The sequence below is a fragment of the Astyanax mexicanus genome, chromosome 2 (genome assembly GCF_023375975.1).
Source record: "Astyanax mexicanus isolate ESR-SI-001 chromosome 2, AstMex3_surface, whole genome shotgun sequence".
NCBI lineage: Eukaryota > Metazoa > Chordata > Actinopteri > Characiformes > Acestrorhamphidae > Astyanax > Astyanax mexicanus.
Window position 1 is genome coordinate 5,262,512 of NC_064409.1, and position 21,361 is coordinate 5,283,872.

The 21,361-nt window shown below is 35.1% G+C and overlaps 2 protein-coding genes across 13 annotated transcripts in view; both read right to left on the reverse strand.

Annotated features, from left to right (window-relative positions):
- Positions 1–5,351, reverse strand: part of erc1b (ELKS/RAB6-interacting/CAST family member 1b) — a 385,708-nt gene extending 380,357 nt beyond the window's left edge. For 7 of the 12 annotated variants that reach the window (XM_022671805.2, XM_022671801.2, XM_049475049.1 and 4 more), the window contains exon 1: positions 5,154–5,349. The gene's annotated coding sequence lies outside the window, so the exon portion shown is untranslated. Of the gene's footprint in view, positions 1–5,153 lie in introns of all 12 variants that reach the window. The other 5 variants (XM_049475045.1, XM_049475043.1, XM_049475050.1 and 2 more) reach the window with 3 other exon arrangements.
- Positions 5,352–6,315: 964 nt separating this feature from the next.
- Positions 6,316–21,361, reverse strand: part of ninj2 (ninjurin 2) — a 51,275-nt gene continuing 36,229 nt past the window's right edge. Inside the window, exons 2-4 of the mRNA XM_007233871.3 lie at positions 8,455–8,665; positions 6,980–7,158; positions 6,316–6,858 (exon numbers count right to left, since the gene is read on the reverse strand). Of these exons, the coding sequence (XP_007233933.1) occupies positions 7,010–7,158; positions 8,455–8,665 (360 nt within the window). The 3' untranslated portion in view covers positions 6,316–6,858; positions 6,980–7,009. The remainder of the gene's footprint in view (positions 6,859–6,979; positions 7,159–8,454; positions 8,666–21,361) is intronic.

Below are 21,361 nucleotides of genomic sequence, written 5' to 3' on the forward strand. Positions count from 1 at the left end.
CCCCTAAAACAGTCCATTAAAAAAGGGCTATACAGAGACACCTGAGCACTTTTTGTTTACAAAAACGGCTCACATGTCATTCATTCATACTAGAGACCACAACTAGACATTTTAAAATGAAAGAAAAAACGACGGAAGGTGAGCTTTAATCCTGGATATATGGAGATATATGGAGTGCATTATTAATATTATTAGTATGATGACATTCTGGATCATTGACTTTTGATTCTTGTATTTTTTTATATCTCAGTTAGAGTTATCATGTTATACATTGTATGCAATAATTAAATTACATTATATTTCGTTTTAATTCAGTGTTTTGTCATATTGGGAAAATACCATTATATCGTAATATTATTTTAGAGTGATTTTACTCACCCCTAATCCACATTGTTGATTATAGGGGTGAAACGATTACTCGAGTAATTCGAGTTTAAAATTGCATTAAAATATATATTACTAATATACTACTTATATTAATTAGATTTAAAAATTGATCGATTAATGTTCTGTGCCTCGAGTAATCATTTAATTCATTTTAAAAACGCAGAGCACGGAATTTATAAATACATACATGTATAAATACATGTTAAAGTTAGCAGGCCATGAACTTACTGTGTTGTCATTTAGCTAAGATGCACAGCATAAAGCCAGTGTTTCTGGATTTAGTATTAATTAATGCCCCATATTTAATACTTACAAGAAATCCTAAGTTGAAATAATTTAACTTAATTTATTAATTTATTAGTTATTAAATTATGACCTGTGCCATTTATGTCTATATTGTGTTTTATTTATTTCTATTTGTTTGTGCAATTCAGAAATGTATGTTGTGAATTTAAAAATTAAACCAACTGGTCATTTATTATTAAGTAATATTTCTTAGTTTATGAAATCTCTTATTTTATGTTTTATCCGATTAATCGATTAATCAAATCGATTTTTCAGTAGAATACTGGATTACTAGAATAATCGGTCGCCCACCTCTAATACAGGCCCTTTAAAAACAAGATACCATCTACATATATGAGTGCATTTTCCACACAACCAAAAGAAACACAGGCTGACAGAGAGAAGAAAGTTAATCCTTTCCTGTAATGTGTACAATACAAGGACACGGTGTGTTTACACTACGGGGCAGCATGACATTAATCTCCTCCATGACACCTAGACCACTTTCCCGATGCTCTTCAAACACACGAACAACACACTCACCTCACCTCAGTGAAAGCAGCTTGAACCTGAAGGTCTCACACAAAGCAGAAGTCATCAATTTATATAAATAGTATCAAGCCAGAATCTATTTAGTTGGTCAATCACAGTGATCATCTCATATTCAATCATCTGAACAATATCATACTGTTAAAACATCTCATCAGAATGCACTACTTTATTCCACAATGCGCAAACAGATTTTAGCACATCATCTCATCTTCTCTATTTATTATGCTGTTTCTCTCATTTTCTGGTATTTTCTGGTATAACTAAACTCTTGGCGATATAACAAAAAAAATGATTTAAAAATACACTACTGCAACAAAATGAAGATGATTTTTTTACTGCATATGATCTCATATGGCACCCCACTAACTGAGATATTAAACAATACAAGAATTTTATCAGATTTGTAACAGAAGTCAATGATCCAGAATATCATAATCCTTATAATAATGCTCCTCCAAGTATCTCCATATATCCAGGATTACAGTAAAACAAATGATACTGGACAGATATAATCTGTCTCTAGTAGATGTATAATGGGAAATGAGAACAGTGTGAATTTTTCTTTTGTTAAAAACAGCAAAAAAAAAAAAAAGTAATATCCTGATGTGATAATTAGGGGTGGGCGATATGGCACGATATTTCAGGGTATAATATCATTCACGATATTCATAAATGTTGGTGATTTTATTGTGTACGATACGATATGGCACACCCTGTACTATCAATTAACCTTTATTTAAACTCTGAGTACATTAAGGGTGGCCCTCATTTACAATGTATCCGAGTCGTCACATAATAAATAAATTAATAATAAATCAATACAAGACATTATAAAAGAAATGTAAAAAGACTAAGTTAAAACAAACCAACATAAAAAAACATACTACTGTGGCAGTGATCATATTTTCAGATTTTACACTTAGCTAAAATACATGCACGTAAAAATCACACATTTACAAACTTCCACATTGTACCCAATCACCCCTGTGTCCTCACTTTACCTACACACACACTCTCAGTTCATAGAGATAACCTAGCAAACGAACACATTTATCAGGTTGTGTGAAACCTGCAGAAATCAAGCATCTGATACACTAATAAATCTGAGTAATACTGCATCAGTGTGCCAGATCCCAAAGCTGTGAAATAAACACAAATATTCAGAAATAGAGCTACAGCAAGCGCCTGTTCCAATAGAACCTGTTGATTCGTGTAAAATCCACTGCCTCTTCTAAACTACACTCTGAACAAAAATGAACACTTGAGGAGTTCACTGATGATCTTTAACTAAAATAATGTGAAGATTGCCTCACATGGCTTCTGGGTGTTTGTTTGAAGCAGTAGATAGTAGATATAGATAGGTCAGTGTGTTTACATTTGGCAGACTGCAGTACAGAGTGGGCTGAGAAGTCCAAAGAGTGGACAGTAGCAAACAAGGCTACTACTATACTGAAATGCTAATGGGAGGGGTTCTTGAAACCATTACTAAGCAGAATAAAAAGTCTTTTTTAGAGTCAGAATGAATCAGGACTCAAAGAAAATAGATTATATAATACAACTGGCTTGTTTTAAACAACATAAACCTGAGATAACTGTACTTTTAGCTAGATTAAAACCTAAACAACTCAACTGTTCAACTTCAACATGTCAACACTGCTGAGTAGCTAACTAACGTTAACTAAGCAAACTACTAGAGCTAAAAGATGCTGAATAAGCAAGTAAACAACTACTTTACACCAAATATCTTCTAGTTATTAAGTGTTTAAAGCCTTAATAAAACTCAGATAGCCCTGCTTTTTAGTAGAAAACAGAAGAAAAGGCAAGTGTTGACCTGGGAAGCCTAGTTTTGGCTGGGTTTTAGGTGGTCTAAACTGGTCTTTGATGGCCAAAGTGGTTGAAAAGCTGCAAATTCTGTGAAAAACATACATTATATACTGATAAACTTGCTGTTGACCAACGTAGGTTAGCATAATTAATTTATATTTAATCATACTTGGTCATATTGGTTGATTAGCTTGCTTAGATTGAATGAACACATACTTGTAGACCAGCTAAACCATCAAACTCAAAGGGAAAAACATCTTATGCTAGTCAAAATAGCTGTTAAATTAATACAAAATTCAGAAATATAGCTTATAGCAAAAGCCTGTTCCAATATATAACCTGTTGATTAGTATGAAATCAGTGGACAAGAGTGAACAGTAGCACACAAGGCTACTACTATACTGAAATGCTAATGGGAGGGGTTCTTGAAACCATTACTAAGCAGAATAAAAAGTATTTTTTAGAGTCATAACTCAAGAAAATAAAGGATATAATACAACTTACTTGTTTAATACAATATAAAGCTGAGATAACTGTAGTTTTAGCTAGATTAAAACCTAAACTACTCAACTGTTCAACTTCAACATGTCAACACTGCTGAGTAGCTAACTAACGTTAACTAAGCAAACTACTAGAGCTAAAAGATGCTGAATAAGCAAGAAAACAACTACTTTATACCAAATATATTCTAGTTATGAAGTGTTTAAAGCCATAATAAAACTCAGATAATCCTGCTCTTTAGTGAAGAACAGAAGAAAAGGAAAGTGTTAACCTGTGAAGCCAGGTTTTAGCTGGGTTTTAGGTGGTCTTAACTGGTCTTTGATGGCCAAAGTGGTTGAAAAGCTGCAAATTCAGTGAAAGACATACATTATATACTGATAAACTTGCTGTTAACCAACGTAGGTTAATATATTTTATTTATATTTAATCACACTTGGCTATGCTGGTTGATTAGCTTGCTTAGATTGAATGAACACACACTTGTAGACCAGCTTTACCATCAAACTCAAAGGGAAAAACACATTATGCTAGTCAAAAGAGCTGTTAAATGAATACAAAATTCAGAAATATAGCTTATAGCAAATGTCTGTTCCAATATATAACCTGTTGAATCGTCCGAAATCAGTGGACAAGAGTGGAGAGTAGCACACAAGGCTACTACTATACTAAAATGCTAATGGGAGGGGTTCTTGAAACCATTACTAAGCAGGATAAAAGTCTTTTTTTTTGAGTCAGGATGCATCTCGACTAAAAGAAAATAGATTATATAATACAACTTACTTGTTTAATACAATATAAAGCTGAGATAACTGTAGTTTTAGCTAGATTAAAACCTAAACTACTCAACTGTTCAACTTCAACGTGTCAACACTGCTGAGTAACTAACTAACGTTAACTAAGCAAACTACTAGAGCTAAAAGATGCTGAGTAAGCAAGAAAACAACTACTTTACACCATAAATATCCTTGTTATGAAGTGTTTAAAGCCTAAATTACGCTTAGATATCCTTAATTTAGTGAAGAAAAGGGAGAAAATAGAAAAAAGATAAGCAGAAAGCAGCTAAAAGCCCCTGAAACTGAACCGAGCACCCTTTGAAAAGGCTGCTGCTGCTTCCTTTGAGCTAACGTTACTCCAGATTTAACAACTAAAAGCTACAGGCTACAAGACACGGAATCGTCCACAAAACAGCCCCCCAGTTCATGACACGACCCCAGCTTTAGCTTAAAAGCTACCTAGCAGAAGATACACGAAAGGGAGCAATTAAAGGAGACACCTATGCCCTGCTGGAGATCTTTTTTCTCCGCTTTTCCCTCCTCCCGATCCTCCCGTTCCTCCATTACTCGAGCAACAGAGCATTTCACAACCAGTCTCGCACTGTAGCTGAACGAACTGAGCCCCGTTCACGAGAAATACACTTTCTACAGCTGTTTAAACGCCAACAAAGGCGTTTCCTCTGTTAAAAACGCGCGACAGTAGCCTCCAAACGACTATAGCTCTATATCTGAGTAGCTACAGGACTAATCAACCTCACTATAGCTGTCTGTATACAGCTACTAACCTAACCTAGCCATCCCCATTAAAAACACTTTAAAAAGCGCTTTTACCTTCTCACAGATCCGGTTCATCCGGTTCACACAGCAGCCCAAACCCGTTCCTCTCCTCCCGCACGCGCCGTTATAAGTTATAAATCCGTTAAACGGAGAAAAATCTTCTTTTCCACTACTTGTTTCTTTCCTCCCTCTCTCGCCAGCACTACCAGCAGCTCCCCGAGCCTGGGCGCTTCAGTGACGTAAGGACTCGGGATGCGCGCTCCCGCTGCTCATTAAAGGCGGCCGACTCCTGAGTGATTCAGTTCATCTGAGTCGATTCTTTACAATAGAACAGGATCAAGAGGAGTCAAGAGTACAAATTTTCTTTTCTTTTTAAAAATATTAAACTTTATTTATATGCAATGCAATTACAGAATATATGCTTTTCATGTTCAATTTAAATAATTAATAATAAATTAAAACACTGAATATTAACATTAATGAACCTCCGAGTCTTTCGCCTGAATCGGTTCTTTTCAATACAACAGGATCAAGGAGTCAAAATTCTAAATTTTCTTTTCTTTTATTATCTGCAATGCAATTCCAAAATATAAGCTCTCCATGTTTAATAAAAAAAATCATAACACTCTTAGTATTAAACAATAATGAACTTTCGAGTCTTTCGTCTGAACTGGTTATTTTCAACGGAACAGGTTAAAGGAGTCAAGAGTTCAACTTTTATTTTTTATTTTTAACATTAATTATCTGCAATGCAATTTTAAAATATAAGCTTTCTATCTTTAATAAAAAACTGCTAATATTACATATTAATAAACAAGTCTTTCGTCTGAATCTATTCTTTTCAACAAAACAAAAGCTTCTAGCTTTTCTTATTTTTTTATTTTCTAACATTAATTGTCTACAATTTATATGGAGACTTGATTACACACAGGTGGATTCTATTTATCACTATCAGTCATTTAGGTCAACATTGGATCATTCAGAGATCCTCACTGAACGTCTGAAGTGAGTTTGCTGCGTTGAAAGTAAAGGGGGCTGAATAATATTGCACGCCCCACTTTTCAGTTTTTTATTTCTAAAAAAAATATATAATATCCAATAAATTTCGTTCCACTTCACGATTGTGTCCCACTTGTTGTTGATTCTTCACAAAAAAATAACAATTTCATAGTGAATAAATTACAGTGCAAGAAAATATAATGGAAACTGTACATGATCACACTGATAAATAATGTTTAATCAATTTGTCACCAAATGTTTAAGACTCAAGACACTTCATTATACATAACATATTATATTTTATTTATTTTAATAATTTAAATGTGAGAATAAACAAATAAATCTGAATTCTAGGTGGGGTATAATGCTGATTCTCATTCATTAGCATTGAAAGTTTATAAAATGTCTTTATTATTTTCAGGAAGAAAATAAAAAAAATCTTTACAATGTTGTTAAATATAAAATCTTGTCTGAATTAATGTTAAGAATAAATTGTGATTAAAACAACAGACAAACAATACTGGCAACAAACAGAGCAAAGGAAATTCAAGCATCGTAACTTAAAAATAGATAAAATAAATAAAGCTTGTGATAATGAGTTTGAGCTGTCATGTAGCAAAATATTAAAATCATGCATTTACTAGAAGCTATTATATTTTTGTTCTAAGTATAATAAAGAGGAGCATTTATGCATTAAAGTTTCTTTTCTTCTGGCTGGGTTGAAGGTTGGGCTCCAGAGTTCTCTGTTGGAATGGAGGTCCTGTTAACATACACAAGCACAATTAACATACATGATAAATGCACTCTCAGATTTATTGCCACAATGCACAGCTCATTTACATATTCATGATGGTAATAACTACTGCAAGGCCTTCACCCACAAGATGACGTGATTTCAGCCGGTGGTGAGCTCACTGCTGGGGGTAGAGGCCTGTCTTCTGCACACCGAAAGCAGTGATGAAGATGTTGATGATGACTGTGAGGAAAACCAGCACTGTAGCCACGTTATTGATGATGTCCAGCTTCCTCTGATTGGCGACGTTATTAAGATCTTTACGCGCTGATGAGAGAAAAAGGACAGAGAGGGTTTAAGTTCACTGATTTTATTGAACTTTCCATTATTTCTGAAGTATGTGTGCAAACATATAATAATACAAATTGTTTGATGTTTAATTTACTGACAAAGTATCATGTCCCATGACTTTAGCCATGTCCCATATGAGCTAAATAACGCTGCACTGACCAATTGGATATGCATTTGTGGTCCCCTGCATTGTATGTGGATTAATTATCTGATTTATTATCTGATTTATGATTTATGTGGATCTAAGTTACTTGTCTGTTCACATGGACAGTTCTAGCCAGACACCACCAGTCACAATCATTACCACCCACTGTGTGAGTGGCAAGGAGCACCGGATTATAAGGTGCACTATGAATAAAAGTATATTATAAGGCGAATTAGTAAGCGACACTAGTTAGGATGACTACTTTAAAGTGAGTAAGGGTGTGAACATGTTTCCCTTTTAAATGGGGAAGCACCTGAGTAAACAAAATTGTAAGTCTTAAAAATAAAAAATAAAACATTTCCTTTTAAAGTCAAGTGAGCACTGGATGTTAATCTCCACAGATTTCTTTTCTGAAAACTGTTTATTTGAGTGAGTAAAGCACTTCCGTTTACAGTAAGCTTAGATTTCCAATATTTTGTCTAAGGGTGAGTTTTCAGTGAAGTTTCTCCAGCACTAAGGCTGGGTGCAGCAGCATTAGCATTAGTCGCTAACCGCTAGTCGCTAGCTAGCTTGTTTTAACATGGCAAACACACAAACTGCAGTCCAATATACTCACCTCGGGCAATAGAGCTAGCACTGCAGTTAGCAGCTAATGCTTATGCTACTGCACCCAGCCTTAATGCTGGAGAAACCATTAAAATAGCAATCCACCAAAGTCAGAGTGCACTTAGCTCCTAAAGGAAAGTGACATGCTGATTGGTTTATTGCATGTTACACCCAAAACACACCCATGATTAATTAAAAGAATTAGTAGATGACAGGCCTTTTGCGTGTTTTGAGCTATGCAAGGCATACTTTTCCTGTCGTTAAGATAGCAAAGGCACACTGACACACCCTAAATCAAGCTGCGCATGTACATGGTTGACGGTTCGCTGAAATATTGCAAAAATACGGCCTAGTATCTGCACGTTTAGGCAATGTCATTTTAGCTTTTCCCATTCATGCTTAAGTCATAAGGAGTGATATTTTTTTAAATGATCTGGGAAATGATTGTGCAGAAGCTCACATTGTCCAAGGCTTGAAAGAGCTACCACACTTTAATTTAAATCTTATATGTAAAATCTCACCCATAACGACAAAGAGAGCCCCAACAATCACTTGGAAGAAGAGCGAGACGGAGATGAGCACGATCACAGTGATGTAATATTTAAAGTCGGGCCCTTGTTCCACCACTGCTTTCAGCTGAGAAGCGTTAGCCATCAGCAGAGCCACGTCCAGCATGCTCTCCGCCACCGTCTTCTTAGTGGCGTAATGGTTCATGTTGAGAGGAGCTGCAGGCTGAGGGAGAAAGAGAAAGAGAGATGGACAGAACGTTAAGAATTTTTTTGACAAGACTGTATCTCTAACACAAGCATGCAAATCATAAACAACAGAGAACAATGGAGATCAAATTTCCAGCTAAGTTTTCCCAGCTAACAGAGAACGCTCAGGAAGATTAGCCTGTAACGTTTTAGAAATTACATTCCAGGAACATTCTCCCCAATTTAAAAGGCCTATCACTAGTGATGCCCCAACACCAGGAGGGTGAAGACTAGCACATGCCTCCTCTGATACATGTAAAGTCAGACTCCGCCTCTTTTTGAACTGCTGCTGATGCAGCATTGCCGAGTAGCATCACTCGGTTCTGATACAACAGCTCACAGACGCAGCTTTGTGCTCTCTCAGGGCTCCGGCAGCTGATGGCAAGCTGCATGACTGGGATTTAAACTAGCAATCTCCCGATCATAGTGGCAGCACTTGGAGCCTATTTACATAACATTTCTAGATAATGTTCGCAGCTAGATGAATACTAACATTACGGAAATACTAAAATTAGCATTCCCAAAACTAAAAATTAAAAAAGTGACTTTGTAGTGATGTTACCAGAATGTTTAAAAACTTTTAAAAACTTGACAGCAAAGTTGACAGATTGATTGTTGTAAGAATGTTAAATGTAAAAATTAGGAAATGTTTTATTAACCAAAAATTGTTAGCTGTTTTCAAAGTATCAAGGGATTATCTGTTTAAAAACTATCACTTTAAATAAAAGAAAAGTTACAGTGACAGAAAAGTATTTATTACTTTTCGATAAATGTTTGCTTCTTCTTCTTCCAATTCTTTAAGTATGTTTCTAAACCAAAACTAACAACTGAAGAAGTGTTTTCCCCATGCTTCCTGCAAACATCTCTTGAGATCAAGTTTCTATTGATAATTTTTTTTATTGAAAAAAAATCTTAAAATCTTCACACATTCTCTACTGCGGACAGGACAGGACTGAAAAATATGTAAAATATTTGTGTTTTAATTGTGATAATTATGAATGTGACTTTGAATTATAGTGCTTTTCAGTGGTTTGTCAAAGTAATCCTATCTGTTAGCTATTCCTGAAACACCTTCTGCTTTCTTATTTCTTATTTTTCTTATAACACTTCAACTAATTCCTTCAAATCTATGTTCATATGTGTGTGTTTTTATAGATTGTTGGAGGTTTGCTGCCACCTAGTGTGGTTTAGTTTAAAACACATACATATGTATTATAAACGTGTTTTTGTGGAATAATATAGGGTTATTTTGTGGAATACCCCTGCAGATTTTACTAGGTTTTTACCACAGTTTTGATGCATCTTGGCATCATGTTCTCCTCCACCAGTCTTACACACTGCTTTTGGATAACTTTATGCTGCTTTACTCCTGATGCAACAATTCAAGCAGTTCAGTTTGGTGGTTTGATGGCTTGTGATCATCCATCTTCCTCTTGATTATATTCCAGAGGTTTTCAATTTGGTAAAATCAAAGAAACTCATCATTTTAAAGTGCCCTTTTTTTAATACATGTGTTTTAAACTAAACCACACTAGGTTGTATCGTATGCAATAATATCGCCAAATATTTTAATGCTAAAAAAGATCCATATTGTGAAATTCGTGAAAGTAGTATATTTTGTATTTATTTTGCTGTTTACTATATTTACTTTTGTTTGTCTATAGTTTATATGCATGCAATAAATATCCTGCACTTTTATCCTGCAGATTTTTCTATTAGTTCTTTCTTCATGAATTTCACAATATGGATTTTTTTTAGCGTTAAAATATTCGGCGATATTATTGCATACGATACAAGTAAAAGTACTTGTACTCAAATAATAAATAATAATTATTATGTAAATAATACTTCAGTAGATACAGATTTAGTATTTTTGTACTTAAGTAGTGGAGTCGCTCTACTTTAATTGTTACTATACATCTCTAATAATGAATAATCAGTTTGTAATCAGTAGTAATAATCACTGTGAATAGTAAGTGTTGTCTGTCTCCGTGAAGTTTTCACGTGTTCTTCTTCACGCCCGCACCAGCAGAGGGCAACACAGTGTGGTTTTCTCAGCTCTGTTGTTTCTTATTCACTGGATCGTAGTTTTGTCGTGTTTTAATCACAAGAGGACGCCAGAAAGCAACTTTTCTTAGGCGCTTATCTGATAATAATGAGTGAGAGAGTGCCAAACAAAGCAAAATGACTTAAGCTAACAATTTAAGGCTATAATAAATGAAAAATAAGAAAAATGTGAATTTTATTTTCCTGTATTTAGTGAATTGTGTTATTTGATTTACATTTCTGCATAACTGACTAAAATTATGCTTTTTTAATCTTTTTTTTTTTGTATTTCTTACATATAAACATAACTACCTACTACTCCTGTTGCTCTGTGATCTTTTTAAAACTGCACCTTTCAGCTGATTTTAATCTCTATCATCAGGTGTCAGACACATGTAGATGGTTTTACTGATAACATCCATACCAGCCTGTCCTGTCTCTTAGACATGTGACTCTTAGGTGTGTGATGCACTTTAAAGAGGAATTACTTGGTAAGAATGAATTAGATTTGAATCGAATTAATCTTGAAAATCTACTAAACCCTAAACCATATTTTATTTCCATTAGACGCTGAAATGTGTGTCTTAGAAGTAATAAAACATAATATTCCTGCTTAAAATGTTTATAAACATATTTTTAACTTTTAAAAAACGCTTTTATTGCAGTTATTTTTGCCTCTGCAGCGCCCTCTCTGGTTGAACTGTGCTATAGGTGTGGATGATGTTTTTTCCATGTACTTTGGTACGTGGATCCTCACAATATGCAAATCAGTCAATCAATCATAATACCCGCCCTCCCTGCTGACGTCCAACCATCATCATCTCGCTGCTACCAGAGGCTAAGTGCTGCAGCTAAGTCAGTTGGCTCTGCCTCCTGCCCTACCTCTAAACCCATACATCACCCAGTGCCCCCATGTTTATTTATTTATTTTTTTAGCATTTTTCAAATTTGAACTGAGGGTGAAATCAGCTAAAATCAAGAAGTTTAGTGACCCTCCTGGTAAAAATATGTATACTTATATATGTACTTAATTGTACCTAAAACATATTGAGAAATGTCTAAAGATGCTGTAAATATACTGACAGATTTATGTACTTACTTAAATTATATTAAAAGTAGATTAATATTATGCTTTCATCAAATGTTTGAAAGTAAACTTTGATCATACTTTTTAAAAAGTACAATATAGTGTATTTTTACAAAATAGACTACTATGACATTTGGTTTAATGAAATTTAATAGACTTCTAAAATATGTATTTCAAAATATACTTTTTGCAAAGTACATTTTTAGCAAAGTGTTTTAATTAAATGAAATTACTACATTTATAAAACTTAGTAAATTTGTAACACGCTAAAAATTGTAGTACAGTGTATTAAAATATATTTTTATACCCAATAAAGTATACTAGAAGTGTGCTACATATATTTAACATCAAATCTTAGTACATTTCTAATATACCTGGTGTATAATAATAGTGATACAGTTGTAATACTCATTAAATGTAAAATTATAAGTTTACTGTAAGAATATTTCAAATATGGGGTTACATACAGTAAATGAAGTAGTATGTTTAAATGTTTAAAAAAAGTATATTTTAAATAGTTCAATTTTAGTACAGTTTAAAGGCACTTAGCACAATTTAAGTAAGATTTTGTACTTTTTTTATATACAATTAAAGTATAATAATAAGTAAAAAAAAAAGTTGTTCCATTTTATTTTAGCACGCTTTAAATATACTATTTATATCATAGTGCACTATCGCATAATAATGCATAGTATGCTTTTCTAATCTATTTTTATTTTACTAGAGCCTTTATGCCTATACTTTCTCTACTGCATATTTTACTATGCAGCTCCTGCAGCTCCTTCTACGCATGCTATATTGAGTACAGTATGAGTAGGACCAGGGGGCGTGTCTTGGCAGGGCTCACAGAACCTGAAAGCCTTCCACGAATCACGCACGCTCTGGTGAAACAAGGCCCAGGCACACTTCCAAATACCACACGCGCCACCTCGCTGTTTTCCTCAACCGCTGAGCTGGTTTTCCCTTTTTTCCCCATAAAATAAACACCATGGGAGAGGTCAGGAGGATTGTACAAAGAGGCCCCATACAGCAGGCCCACAGGAAGTCCACCTCCCCACCCACTTATTGGTCGCTGGGCTGGCCAATGGCGAATGGCAGCAGCTGAGGAGGGTTCGCTCAAACCAGACACAGATCTGCTCTATTCTTTTCCTTTTTTCTCCCTCTTTCCACGTCTCTGAACACGTGCCCGGGAGGAGGGTATCTGTAAACACTCCGGTCCTGGGAGTGTGACCTAAGAGCAGAGAACAGGAGCTGCAGTGAATCTGGATGAGTGGAAGTGGAGGTGGGGGATAGAGTGTGAGAGATTTGTTTTGATACTTGGCAACACAACAAAATAACCAGAGAGAAAAAGAGAGAAAGAGAGAACCAGGGGCTAAAGAGAGAGACTTATTCCCAATCTCATTTCACCCTTTGGCCCTACCACTTACCCCTACCCCTTCTTTTTGTATTTCTGTTTCAAGGGGAAGGGGTGAAATCCCAGGGGCAGATTTGGAAGTTCTGGGGCCCTAAGGAATGTTTTCGAACGCTTTCAAGGCCTATTTAATTTTTTTTTCCAGCACCTTTCAGCTGTGGTAAATTAATGATAATGGTGATATCTCAAAACTGCGATTCAGCGAAATTCAATATACCGCAAAACTATTCTCCACACTTCACAGTGACTATACTACTGAGAAAAAAATACTTCTAAGTAAGTAAATAGCAGGAATTATGGATTTATTGGTGTCAGTTTCACACAATGTATATACCAATGTTCTTCACCACATGTTAACCTATACATTTGATTGAGCAGTTACTGTAATATGTCAAATTAGGGGGTGAGTGGAGAGCATTTATACATACACTCAAAATTATTGATTTGCTTTTTGTCACACTGCAGGAGATGGTATTATGTTTATGTAAACACAACCAGAATTGTGTTTGGTAATAGCAGAAGAAAATTAAATTAAAGCAAAATAAGTTTCATGATTCTTAATGTATCGCCTGTCTGTAGAGTATCCAACTTGATTGGGTCAATAATGAAACTGAAACTACGCATTGCAAACAGCCCCCGAGATCGGCACTTGCTGCTGCGAAAAAATTGGTGTGCTTTTTAAATCTTTCTGTGCTGGACTTCCTTTCCTTAATTTTCTTTCTTTTTCGGGCACTGCTGAGATAAGACCATTTCATGGTTGTACCAAAGCTACCTTAGTCTACCTCGCCTAGCTAAACTTGCATGTACGGTGTCTTTTGGTGTCAAGCAAAAAATAAATAATGCAGGTTTTTTTTCCTGTTTTTTTTTTTTTGCCAACCTGTTGACCAGCAGGGGGCCCCCTGATTCTGGGGGCCCCAAGCAATTGCGTGGTTTGCGTGGTAGTAAAATCTGTCTCTGTGACACCCTCCACCTAAGAATTAAGAAAGCCTTTACATACCCGATACACCATCAGGAGCTAAAGCACTAAAGTTCAGCAACCTAGCTGCTGCTGTTTAACTAGTTAACTTTAGTGAGTATTTTTTTGTATGTCTTCAGAAAGGAGGAAGACAGTGCAAAAATGTATTATTATTGCTCATTCTTTAATTCCTCTGTAATGGGAAGCGAAAATGAGCTTTGATTAGCTTTCATTTTATTTTTTCATTCCACCTTAAATGCTTCATCCCCTGCTCTCTGTTGCACCATTTAAGATGGAACGGAAAAGTTAGCTACCTGGCTAGCTACTAAAACAAACTACTATGGGATTGGGCCTTATACAGTTAAAGAAACATTAGGCCCTATCTTACACGCACCACAAGACACAAGTTGTGATTCTCATTGCTATCTTACACCCCACGAACAGTCTGTGGTGGTCTGGAAGTGAGGTGTGTTCAACTAAATCCCTGGCGTATGGCTATCTTGGCAATAGAAAACACAGCTGCGTCAGTGACTGAATACAACCAAGACAATAGTCAATCGTTAGAGGCTTATTGCTATCTTGGCAATGCAGGAACATTGATGTTCTTGTTCCTTTACAGCATAAATGAGAAACAGCAATCCACCAAAGTGGAGAGTCAGAGCACACCTGGCTCCTAAAGGAAATGGCAAGTGACATGCTGATTGGTTTATTTAAAACTATGCCAAAACAGAGAAATAGTACATGCCTATAATACATCTATATAATAAATGAGCTTCACCTTTTGCACTAAATCACTGAAATAAAGTAACTTTTCAATGATATTCTAATTTTTAGATGCACCTGTTGTTTGTTTGTAATGATTAAATGATGCTGTTAATAAATCACTAAGTATCCATTAATAATTTCTTAGTTTGCACAGTACTCAGAAAGCTGTTGTCTACTTTAAAACATAATGCAGCTGCAAACAAAAAAAAACAAAGCTGTCATCACAATTCAAACGCGTTTTGAAATATCTATTTTAAGACTGAAAATGCAAAGGTCAGTGACCCCCTCTAGAGAAAGCCTGCCAAAGCTTTGAGGAGGCCAATGAAATGCATTGTGGGAAACCCAGCACTACCATATTTCTTTTTCAGCCTAGAGCAGTGATTGAGCATTTATGTGAAGACAGGAAACAGTCTGATCATTAGAGCTTTCATTCAGTTCTCTGCTTCCTCTCTTTATTCACTATTTTACAAAGACAGAGAGTTACACACTGGCAAACAAACACACATGATCTCTTTAGGGAAGGAGCGGGATTCTGGAAACAGTTCCACAGATCCGGCCAGTGCAGGAGTTATACTGGATATAGTTTACATTAGTGCTGCATTAGAAGTGTTAGAATAGGACTCTGCAGTTGAGCTCTGGGTTCACTCTGTATTTATTTATTTTTAACAAACAGAGTTGTGCCACTGACTGATTAAAACCCTGACAACAGTCAATCGATAGACGTTCATTGCTATCTTGGCAATGCAACAACATTGATGTTCTTGTTTCTTCACAGCGTAAATGAGCAGTTAAGTTTACTCTGCTGTGAAGCTATTATCAAAGCTATTAATGCTATTGCTGCTCCAGCAGTGCTATCCAGGGTAAGCAGTAGGGTACAAACCAATAATACTCACCTCTGGATGGCTAAAGAGCTAACGCTTTATGTGGTTAGCAGCTAATGCTAATACTGATGGAGAACTAAACTAAAACTCCTTTATTAAGCTGTACTTCAGCAGAGTGGCTTTACTGTTCCTTAATACCTGACTGGTAAAATTCACACACACACCGGATTAAAAGGGGCATTGATGACGTTTGGGAACAAAGTCATTTTTTATAGTATTAATAAAATATCTTCTAGATAAAGTTGCTTATCACAAATATTTTTTCTAGATAATAGGTAAATTAGCTGCATTATGTCTTTAAATAAGCTTTAAAAAAGCCTTTATGTTCTTACATAACACATTATAAAGCCTTATATACAGTCATTACTGACTTTAAGTGAAGTGTGTTTTCATATGCTTTTTAAACATGAAGTAAATGTTATTATGCCTCATTGTAATGTCTTTTAGAGCATTATGAGTGCTCTTTAGTGGATTTGAGTGAAGTTCGTTTTCAAATGCCTACAGTAAGGCATAATAACATTTACTTCATGTTTAAAAAGCATATGAAAACTCATTTCATTTAAAGCCACTAAAGAGCACTCATAATGCTTTATAGGCTTTATAATGTGTTACTTACTTTTAAAAAAAGCTTAATTTGAGAAATCATAGCTGCATATTATAATGCATTATACCAAAGTATACCAAATACTGTATGTGTTATAGTGCAGTACAACCCTACATTGTGTAATGTTCTTATGAACAGCTATTATAAGACATTATAAGCCTTTTCTTTATAAACTATTTTACTTGTAGTTTATAATGTGTTATGAATGTTGCTGTAAGTACTTATGAGCTAATATACAGGCTTATTACAGTCATTATAAGGTATCATGCATGTCATATAGTGCATTATGAATGCACTCATAATGCATTATGAATACAGGGTTCATAGGAAGTGTTACCGATATACCTTTTTCCAGGTAATTCTATGGATGGATTCCTTGGTAATTACGTGAGTCGATCATTGCACAGATAACTCTTGCTTTAGCTTTAGAATAAGCTTTAAATTTGAGGCCTCACATTAATGTGACCATGTGGCACCAAGATCTTTGAGCCTGAGGCTTAAAAAAGCTGTCTAACAACTGTTCTTAATGAGGTGTAAAGTGGAATCAGGTGTACAGCAGGGCCAGAGCTCAGAGCGATCCTCGCTCTATTACCTCAGTCTCTGTTTTCTTCTGCTAAAGAAGTTCCTGCTGCTTCTTGTCTGCTACTCGAGATGAAGCACGATCCACTGCTGCCACTGGGCAGGTGGTTTACCCGTCAGAAAATGACAGAAATGCAGTTAGCTTTGCTCCAAGGCCTTTTAAAAGAAGCTCGTGACATTAACTCATATTTTTCATTCATGATCATCCATCTTCCTCTTTATTATATTCCAGGTTTTTAATTTGGTAAAACCAAAGAAATTCATAATTTTTAGGTGGTATTTTACTTTTTTCCAGAATGTCCATTTTTGTTGATTTTTAGTTTACTACATAATTTAAACAGACAAATTGTCCCTTACACTGTGCCAAAATTTCTTAATGAACGGATAAATAGAAACACTTCAAAATAACCTGAAATAAACTCTTTTTACATTGACTTCCATTGAAAGTTTACAAGGTTTTTCCTCTCTCCTGTAAAGTTGCTGTTTTGGAGATAAGTGTTTTTCATTGGGTATGAATGTGTTATGAATGTTTCTGTAAGTACTTATGAGCTAATATACAGGCTTATTATAGTCATTATAAGGTATCATGCATGTCATATAGTTAATGCATAATTATGAATGCACTCATATTGCATTATGAACACAGGGTTCATAGGAAGTGTCACCGATATACTTTTTCCTAATTAATTCTATGGATTCTATGGATTCCTTGGTAATCACTTGAGTCAAAATGACCTGAAATAAACTCTTTTTACATTGACTTCCATTAAAATTTACAAGGTTTTTCTCTTTCCTGTAAAGTTGCTGTTTTTGAGATGCTTGTTTTTCATTGGACAGTGACGATATGTAAGACAGGTCCCATACTGTGCTATAAAACAAGAATAAAATGCACCAGTCTGTTATCACTGGGTAACAAATTACCCCATGTCCATTTCTTCATGTCTCTCCAGTGAGAGAATAATCAGTTCTGTCTTCTGGAGCTACAACCTCAGATGGCATCTAACCCAGCTGTGCCTTCATCCAAATTCCCCGGGGTAGGATGCAGCTCTCAGGGTGTTAAACAGAGCTTTCACATTCGTGGTGATATAACAGGATCACACCACTCTCAGCAATTTAATTAGCTCTGATTCTCAATGCAAAACACGGGCCAGGCTCTGATGGCTACCCGCCCGGGTCAGGACATCTCCAAAACATCAGGCAGGTCCTTTTAGGTCAGTGGTACCGAGAGCACAGTGATGCACAACCCAACTTACAACTTACAGGACTTCAGAGGTCTCGTGGAGTCCAGGCCTCAAACTGTCAGAACTGCTGTGGTAACCAGCTCAATATTAGACAGGTGGTTTTAATGTTAATGTGCTCCTAATCCACAAACTCTGCATCCACAAAGCCAAAAGCATTAATTCATTAAATATCAAGAATCAATGTCCTTTACATAATGTATCAGTTGCTCTAATTTTGATATTTATAGGTTCATGTTTCAGTAAAATGAACATTATTGTTTTATTCTATAAACTACAGACAACATTTCTCCCAAATTCCAAATAAAAATATTGTCATTTAGAGCATTTATTTGCATAAATGACTAAAATAGCAAAAAAGATGCAGAGCTTTCAGACCTCAAATAATGCAAAGAAAACAAGTTCATATTCATAAAGTTTTAAGAGTTCAGAAATCAATATTTGGTGAAATAACCCTGGTTTTTAATCACAGTTTTCATGCATCTTAGCATGTTCTCCTCCATCAGTCTTACACACTGCTTTTGGATAACTTTATGCTGCTTTACTCCTGGTGCAAAAAATTCAAGCAGTTCAGCTTGGTGGTTTGATGGCTTGTGATCATCCATCTTCCTCTTCATTATATTCCAGAGGTTTTCAATTCATAAATGTGATTTAACAAAGGTAAGAGGAACACATTTAACATATGTGCTGTTTGTATTACTTGCAATTTGGATGAATAAACATCTGATCAGTGTTTTAACATAGAAAGTTTAATTACTTTGAATTAAAAGCTCCAAAAAAACAATGGGTCCACCAGACCCAGCCGGACTTTCAGTGTAACATAAAACAAAGACATTATAAGGGTTAAATTAACCCCTTAACAGGCCAGGATTGTTGCCAATTGTCTACCTGACATTACACCACTAAATCTTGAGGATTTCTATTCAAGCATTACATAAAAAGCTTTCATGTTTGCTAAGGAATGTTACTGTAAATCATAATTGTAATTGAAAATAAAATAAAATATTTAACCCTTGTGTGGTGTTCATATTTTTGTTACTCGTTTACTTTGTTACTTGTATTTAATTCAGCAAAATTAAGCAATTCTACATTAAAATGCTTTACACATGCTTGCTTCACCTAAATTACAAGCAATATAAACAGCTTACATGGTTAATATTTGCCCTTTACCTTTCTTATTTTACATTTCTTTCAAAAAGTGCTACTCTTTTTTTATTAGTTTTATTAATAAAATGTAAAAGAAAATGAATTAAACTCAAGATATGAGTAGAAAATTTGTTTAGTTTCAAATTTACAAATGAAGCAATGTTTATTAGCCCTTGGCCAAACATACTGTATGTAATATAAATGTGTAGGGGGGGCGGGGGGGGGGGGGGGGTGTACAGTGTGTGTTTATCGAAAATGGAGTAGAGAGAAAACAGGCAGCTTCTCCTTAAAGTGTCCAGTAGAGTGTAAATAACTTATTTTACTGCAGTGAATAAGGGTTTTGTATCACCTACACCTGTAGCCCGTATATGGGACAATATTATGGAGCTAAATTAGTGCCAAAACTACGCAAATAAAGAAAACGTATTCTGTAAATATGATACTACTTGCAAACAAACACAACGCGTTTTACAAATACAAAACTCGACTCTCTAACACACACGGTGTGTTTTACAAACACAAAACCTGATGGTTGTAAATATATATGTAAACTTCAAATAAATACACAGCTGTTTTCTAATACATTGCTCTTTACAAACAAATATAACACGTTTTACAAATGCAAAAAGCAATAAATAAAACAAGTAAAACATTATTTTCAAACATTACCGTGTCATGACTCACGAACACGCACAGCCCATTTGTAAATCACGTGACTTTTGGCACAGTTTTAGCAGAGTCACAAACTCGTGTTGAGATTTTCTCACAAATACACCCAACCCTCGTACAAATGCATCGCCCCAGAACAGCAGGTGGCGCTGTGGGACACTTTACGAGAGGTGGCTGCACAGCAAAGCAAGCTCTCCTATCCAGCGCTCCCCAGAGCATTAATTTACACTGATTAAGGTGTTTAATACACCTTTAATAATCACAACTCTACCATTTTATACCCGATTTACACACGGTTGTTACAAACAGCAGAGATGTAATTATGATATAGGACGCTGTTACACATCACAAATATGAGCTTTCATGCTGAAATACTTTGTATTATGCTCTTTAAAAAAGAAAGAAAAAAATATTAATTGGTGTTTAAATTATATAGATAGATTTTTTTTTTTTTTTTACCATTTTTAGGTGGTCTTTCCTTTTGTCCATATCTATCTATCTATCTATCTATCTATCTATCTATCTATCTATCTATCTATCTATCTATCTATCTATCTATATTACAATTTAAACATCAATTAATATTTTTTTCTTTCTTTTTTAAAGAGCATAATACAAAGTATTTCAGCATGAAAGCTCATATTTGTGATGTGTAACAGCGTCCTATATCATAATTACATCTCTGCTGTTTGTAACAACCGTGTGTAAATCGGGTATAAAATGGTAGAGTTGTGATTATTAAAGGTGTATTAAACACCTTAATCAGTGTAAATTAATGCTCTGGGGAGCGCTGGATAGGAGAGCTTGCTTTGCTGTGCAGCCACCTCTCGTAAAGTGTCCCACAGCGCCACCTGCTGTTCTGGGGCGATGCATTTGTACGAGGGTTGGGTGTATTTGTGAGAAAATCTCAACACGAGTTTGTGACTCTGCTAAAACTGTGCCAAAAGTCACGTGATTTACAAATACACGGTAATGTTTGAAAATAATGTTTTACTTGTTTTATTTATTACTTTTTGCATTTGTAAAACGTGTTATATTTGTTTGTAAAGAGCAATGTATTAGAAAACAGCTGTGTATTTATTTGAAGTTTACATATATATTTACAACCATCAGGTTTTGTGTTTGTAAAACACACCGTGTGTGTTAGAGAGTCGAGTTTTGTATTTGTAAAACGCCTTGTGTTTGTTTGCAAGTAGTATCATATTTACAGAATACGTTTTCTTTATTTGCGTAGTTTTGGCACTAATTTAGCTCCATACAATATATTTTAAGTTAAGGGTTAAACAAAAAAC